Raw genomic sequence first — 7,074 nt, 5'->3', positions numbered from 1 at the left:
ACCATACTATCATCTGTGCAGCAAAGGGAATGTAAAGAGCAATTAAGTTATGAGGATTGGTGGTGGGGACCTTCTGCATTACTGTACTGGTGTGCAAAGCTGTGTTACGACCATGAGCTCTCATTGGAATTTCAGGCCAATATTGAAGTAAAATGACGAGAGGTCACACAAGCTTGACTTTAAGAAGTCATTAAGCTGCACACTTTACACAAGACACTTGAAGCTGGGACAAGCGACTTTTCACATCCCTGCAGGGGCTTGCAGTCTAGCAGCATGTCTCTCAGGCAGAACAGAAATCACATGTTGGTACGTACCTTTAGAAAAAGTAGAAAGCTGAGATCCTCTGCAGGCATCCTGCAGAGGGTACAGAAACACAGCAGGAAAGGAAAACATGAAGAATTAAGAAATTAACTGTACTAAAATTAGAAAACATAGAAAATAAGCACTACCAAGGAAGAAAAAGAGTTGACCCTAACATCTGAATTATTTGGTGCAGCATCTTCGTTCCCCAGCATGCTACAAAAACATCCTGAGCCACACTGCAAGGCAGCACAGCTTTAACGCGTGTGCCTGCCCATGGCATACTTAAGTTTCATCGGACAAAACTCCACCTAGTGATGAGATGGGCTCTACTGCACACTCAGCATCCAAGGGAAGTGTGAATGGAAGCCAGTGACAAAATAATCTCCGCAATGTAACAAACCCTATAGCTACACTGCCCCGGTGTTGATACAGCCTCACCTACCTACCCCAAGTCCCCTTAGAGTACGGCCTCTGCTCCATTTGACTCAGATACAATGTTGAGAAACATTTGCTTCCAGCTTCAACTTATTCAGCCACATACCGACTTTGTAAGAATGTAACAGAAGTGACATCACCTGGCTGCCTCTTACCTTTCCCCCACAAACGACTGACCTGAAGCTTTATTAGTGGACTTGAACTTTGAACCAACGTCCTCTTCCTGATGATGATGTAATAAAAACAGAAATACATCACTAGTGTTGTATGTCCAAAAGTTTTAATACATGATCCTCACTGTTCAGAAAAGTTATTGCATTAAATTCTAATACATAAATTCATCTGAATTAGAAAAAAAAAAACAACCCACCTTCATTTTACACATTACAATTTTGTCACAGCAGCTAAAGAAAACCAGATTTTATATGCAATTGTCTCAGAAGAAAATGAAAAAAACCAACCCACTAGTCTTTCCTCACAAGAAAACTGCTATTGTACTATCAGTAGTTACTGCAAATTCCAACTTGAACACTATCCCCACAAGTATACAGCCCAGGAAAAGAAAAGTGCCATTCCAAATTACCATCTGCAAATCTGAAATTTATTGAACGATGACTCTCAGCATATGTTGAGTTTTCCTGTTAACTGAATTAACACACAAAGCATGATCAATTTAATTGCACACCATTTCCCTTAAGTTACTGTCTTTTATTATGACTTGAATAGATTCACAAGTTACAAAATACCAATGCTACCTACAGCAGTTTATATAAATCCACACCTGTGTCTGAATTGTGACAGGCACACAAACACGGTATTAGATCACCCAAATGAAAGGCCACATTCCCTGATCCTTTAAAACCAACATCCACAAAAGTCCCCTGCTCCATCGATGATGGCAGAGACAAAATCAGTAGGCCCTGCATGCTGTAAATAGATCGATGAAAGGAGCGGTGACAGAGGTGTAACAGAGCACATGGCAGAATGACATTCTGTATTTCATCCTCTGATTAGTATAAAATGCGCTACACCAGCCTGCAGCAGAAGCGTGACGAGGGCTCTTTTCCTATTCAATCTTATCCCAGAGCTGGGAATCACAAAACTACAATTCAGCTTACACAAAATCCTCAAGCATCACAACAATCAAGAGCATTGAGCTGCAGTTCCATAGCTTACCGTTCTCTTGCACAGGCAAAAAAAAATAAATAAATTACATAAGGCTCATCCATATTTAATACACTGCTTTCTTCTGCTGTAAAGAAAACAATAAAATATATCTGTCTTCAGAGGAAAAATGCCCTCCCTTCTTCCTCTCCTCCAAAATACCCGTCATTATGGAGAGCTCTCACTTGTAATCCACTTGAAAGTATTTCTCAGATTAAGTAAGGCCAGGTTGCTACCTTCGCCCACTTTCAACGGATGACAGAGAATATATTACTTCGATATACTTCACTAGGTTCTGGTATTAAAAATAGTTAACTAGTGAAAAAAAGCCTGTGTGGCTCTCTATGGACATAACATGTTCACACAAGTTCTAATTCTCACTGTCCCTGTGCCTTTAAATAGAACTATAGCTATTTCAGTGGTTTTCAATCAGTTTTAGTTAAGAGTAATGAGTTACCCTTTAAAACCATTTTGTATGTTTTTTTCCTGTGATTTGCTAGCACAGGGTCCAAACGCTGGAAAGCGAGTGAGCAGAGACAGCAGGATGCTTTCCAAAATCTGTCAGTTCAAAAGGCATCCAAAGAGCAAGACAATAAAAACTGGCCACTACGGTGAAAACTGCACTGAACTAGCACTGTGAAAGTAAGCAGACATGAAGAAGCTCCAGTGTAAGCAGCAGTTACGCAGGATGTTTTACTAATCGGTATCTTTTGTTTGTTCAGGCAGTCACAAGGCATTCATTACCACGATACAAAATGCAAAAGCTTTCATTTGAAAGTGCGAGAGGACTAAGACACTCAATTATTCCAGTTAAGAACACTTATTGAGAGCCTAATACAAGATTACTTAGCTGTAACATGATTTTCTCACAACTAATGAAGTCTGCACCAAAGGGGAAGAAGTTTACACAGGTTAGAAGATGATGCTGACAGCCTTCTTTCAGCCAGCCTTTATACAGGACTTAGCTTACTTTATTTTCAAAGCCACACACTGAACGAGATAGCCATCATCATTCAATCCAAACGTACAGGCATTTGTGTAACCTTCCCTCATCTACATCAGAGTTCCCAATCAAACACAGCCCTTGCGTTTTCTGCAAAAAATATAGTTCTTCTTGGTTATTGCTGTATTACAGGGAATGATACTAATATTTGCAGGAGAGACAGAGCATGTGTTTTGAAGATCACATCATTTACAAAAAGCCACACACCCAGTCTCTTCATCCTGAGCTGCTTCTGTACAGCAAAACTTACATTCTGTTTCTTCCAAACTGAAAGTACCTTCAGACCCTCTCCCTGCCCTGCCCATTGCAAGACCGTTTATGCCTCTTCACTATGGTTCTTACCAGTAGGTAATGGCCCATAATGCATTTATGACAGCACCTCAAGCAAGGGTGCACACTTCATCAAATGAATTTGACCCTAATGAAGTCCAGGAGAAAACAAGGAAAACCAGGAAGGTGAGCATAAAAGGGAAGGGAAGAAAGTTATTCTCACTTCTTCTCTGAAGGGAACAAATGTTTCTGACAGCAGAAGGTTTGTTTCCAGAGAGCTGTAATTTAAGCTGACAGGTTATTAAATAGAAGCAGCCCCTTCACCCAAACATAAAAACTCTGTACAAAAATCTTTTTTTATTTTAGATCTGCCTCTGAAGTGAATGAAGAGAATTTGAACGCTGGAGAAACTGAAGAGTCTGCATTGCTACCAAACAAATCAGACTGTGCAAATCCATGTTGTTTATCTGCAGTGCTGAGTCACATCTCGATGGTGGATGTGCCTCACCGAATACCACACCCTGGGAGGGTTTCAGCACTTCCCTCCTACCAGAACGCTGCCTTAAAAAAGAATCCCTACAGTGATGTCACGAGAAGTGATCATTTCCTGCCATACGGTGTACGTATATTTAAGACTTCCGCAAACATTTGGCCAAAAATTGTATATTATAGTATTTCCCAAGTCACAAACACTACACAAGCCATTCTTACAGGATATTCTGCCTAAGGAAGTGTGACCTCGACCTTAATTCTCACTCCCCTACCCCCAATCCACCAAGAAAAGCATTGCATCCTTGCAGGCTTTGGTTGTAAATCTCCAGCTTCTGGAATGCAGCAGTTAAGACTTCTGCATTTTTCAGCAACTCAGCACCCCCCCACCCCACTCCCCTTAGTTCATATATTCAATGTACAACATTTTCATTAAGTGCTTTCACACTCTGTTCATCAGAACAGTTAGGTCACTTCACACCACAGAGGTGGTACTTTCTGGATTTACACGCATCAGTCTTGAAGCATTTCTCAGATCCTGTAGCTGCTTGGCTGGCTTTCCAACTCCTTCCTCAAATCTTTTTTCCACAACAGGAAGGACAGTTTCATACAGGAAGGATGCATTCTGCCTAATGAATGCTTTTTTCTCAGGGTCCTGTTCACACCGTAAACTGTAATCAACATGCTGGACAGCCACTAGGATGATTTCCACAAGACTCTCCAAAAGAACCATATGCAACTCCGGAAAGTAAAGCTTTAACGCCTCCTCCAAGAAGGCCATAGTCTGCTTAGTGAAAGCTACCACAGTATAGCTAAGGTTGACCCAGCAGTCATCACCCGTGTATTGATCAAAATTGCCTACCCCACAGCTCCTCATCTCCTCCCTGAGTTTTCCCAGCGCCTCCGGAGTCATTAGGTTCATCCTTCTCCACATCTCCTCAGAATTGCGGTGCTTGGTGGCCTCAATGATGATATCCTTGTAGCTCTGTAAAGCACCTTTGATATCTTTCACCAGAAGGGCATGAATGATGAAGGTGAGATCCAGCCCGATCTCGCTAAGCTGCTTGCAGTGCTCTTTAGCTACCTTGGGAATTAACAAAAAGTGAAAGGTGTTACTAGTGTGCAGGCCCCCTTTACATCTTAAACACTTAACAAATTTGTCATTCTCACAAAACGGGGAAGTGTTAGTCAGTTATTTCTCCTGCTTGAAGAAATTCCTTATTAATGAGAAATCCATAACTGAAAGATAAACCCTGCCTGTCAAAAATACGCTGGACAATGACATTACAACCCCACCCATGCACCCACCCACTTGTTTCCACCCGCACCCCCCACCTCCCTTATTAGCAGCTGAAAGAAACCATAACCTGAGAAAGTTAGTCTTGAAAAAAATTATGGAAATGTAGTCCAGGACAGGCTTGGAAAACAAACAGAAAGTCTTCAAATATTCATCATTCAGATGGAGCTTACGTAAAACTAAGGGCAGGGTTTTTCTTGCTGTGTATTTTCATCTCAATGTTTTCCTCTGTTAAAATGAAAACACCCAAACCAATCCCAAATGAGTATTAACCTTTCAGCTAAGGAAACCTCTCTGGAGACCCACAACAACTGAACTAGGGTTAGAAAAGAGGATTTTATAAGCTTTGCAGCCTTTACTTTGGTTATCATGTCACACCACCCTCTCTTCAGACCCTCTCACCTTGACGCACTCTGCCGCAGTTGACAAGCTCTCTTTACTATCAAATACTTGCTTACTGAAGGCATCTACAAACATCCTCATGGAGGAGCGGGCCCAGACAACAAAGGCCGAGTAGCAGCCATTGTTGCCAGCGAAGTCCGTCTCAAACTCTCTTGCTGTCTCTAGAAGGCTGGTGAAGAAGACATGGCAGAGCTTGTGGATGTAGAGCAGCGTGGCGCCCTCGATGCGCAGCTGTCGGATGGCTGTCTGCACCGCGGCCGCCCGGTTCTTCAAGAAGAGCTCACACGCCTTGGTGGACTGGCCCAAGCGAATGAGCTGGGACACGGCCCTGCGGGTGGCCCGTGGCCCTCCCCGCAGCGAGCGGTCTGGAGACAGCTCAAACACCAGCACGTCTGTAAGCTGCCGGACCCGCTCATCCACCTTGGCCCGCAGCTCCTTCACGGGCTGGCTCACGGGCTTGTCCCCCAGGTACTCGTTGAGTTTATCCAAGAGGTCCACCGCCCCCTCGAAGTCCCGCTGAGCAATGCAGACGTCCAGGTCCTCAGGCAGCTCCTGGATCCACTCCAGAGAGAGGTCGACCACCTCCTCCTCCTCAGAGTGCTCCTCTTCCTCCTCCTCCTCCTCCTCCTCCTCAAAGGGGTTGGTGGACTCGGGGGGTGTCGGGGCAGGCCGGGGCAGAGCCTCCTGCTCCAGGCGTCGCTTCTCGCTGAGGGCCCGGTTGCGCTTGGTCTCCTCCAGCACCTCCAGCCACTCCTTCTTGATCTTGGCGTTCTCGGCCTGGAAGATGCGGCTCTCGGGGAACATGAGCAGCTTGAACATGTCCTTCATGGGTGGGTTGTCCTTGACGTTGACCACGGCCAGCCCGTCGAGGGGGTACAGTGCGTCGTAGCGGTAGGCGCCACGGCGGTTGGGCAGGGCGGTGGCCACCAGCAGGCAGTCGTTCATGAGGAAGGCGTGCACCCGCTGGATCTGCGCCATGTGGTCGGCGTCATACTCCACCAGGTCGCCGTTGTAGACCAGGTACTTGCCGGGGCTCTCGGGCAGGAGGTCGCGGCAGCCCTCCACCTTCTCCAGGAGGGTGGTGAGGGTGCGCTGCCGGCCCTCCTCGCTGGCCGCTGCCTCCTTGGCCGACAGCGGCAGGAAGGGGTCGGTGGAGGCGGCGCGGCGGGCGCCCAGCGCGGGGTCGTCGCGGTCGGCCTGCAGGAGCAGGGCCTGGGTGACGGCCTCCATGATGCCCTTCTGCTCGGTGAGGATGTGGCTGAGCTGGTACATCTCGCTCTCCAGGTAGCTGATCTCCCGCGCCGTCTCGATGAACTGCCGGTAGTTCTGGTAGACGTTGCGCTTCAGGCTCTGGGCCGTCTCCTCGCTCAGCGCCTGGATGCGCTGCCGGTGCTCCTGCAGGTCCCGGTCGCCGTCCGACTGCTGCGACAGCTGCTTCACGTACTCCCCCGCCGCGAAGCCCCCCGACTCCAGCTGCCGCCGCAGCCGGCTCCCGCCGCCTTCGCCCAGCGACAGCGCCATCCCCGCGCCCCCGCCCGCCCCGCCGCCGGGCGCCCGCCCCACCGCCGCCGCCGCCGCCGCGGACACCGCGGCCGCGCCTGCGCACAGCGGCCCGTACGCCGCCTGCGCCAGCATCGCCCGCCGGCCGCGCATGCGCAGGCGGAGGCTGCCGGCGCCGGCGGGGCGGGGTCACGCATGGCCGCGCCGCGCG

General features: G+C 47.7%; 1 protein-coding gene across 1 annotated transcript; it reads right to left on the bottom strand.

Annotated features, from left to right (window-relative positions):
• Positions 1-996: 996 nt before the first annotated feature.
• Positions 997-6,917, bottom strand: EXOC8 (exocyst complex component 8). Its single transcript, XM_037392019.1, has 2 exons — positions 5,364-6,917; positions 997-4,748 (listed from the first exon to the last, which is right to left on the bottom strand). Exons 1-2 carry the CDS (start codon positions 6,882-6,884, stop codon positions 4,140-4,142), a joined length of 2,130 nt encoding a protein of 709 aa, XP_037247916.1. The 5' UTR covers positions 6,885-6,917; the 3' UTR covers positions 997-4,139.
• Positions 6,918-7,074: the final 157 nt, after the last annotated feature.

This window comes from Falco rusticolus, chromosome 6 (genome assembly GCF_015220075.1).
Source record: "Falco rusticolus isolate bFalRus1 chromosome 6, bFalRus1.pri, whole genome shotgun sequence".
In the NCBI taxonomy this organism is placed as follows: Eukaryota; Metazoa; Chordata; class Aves; order Falconiformes; family Falconidae; genus Falco; species Falco rusticolus.
Note: the sequence above shows the minus strand (reverse complement) of the source record. Positions and strands in the feature narration are given on the sequence as shown.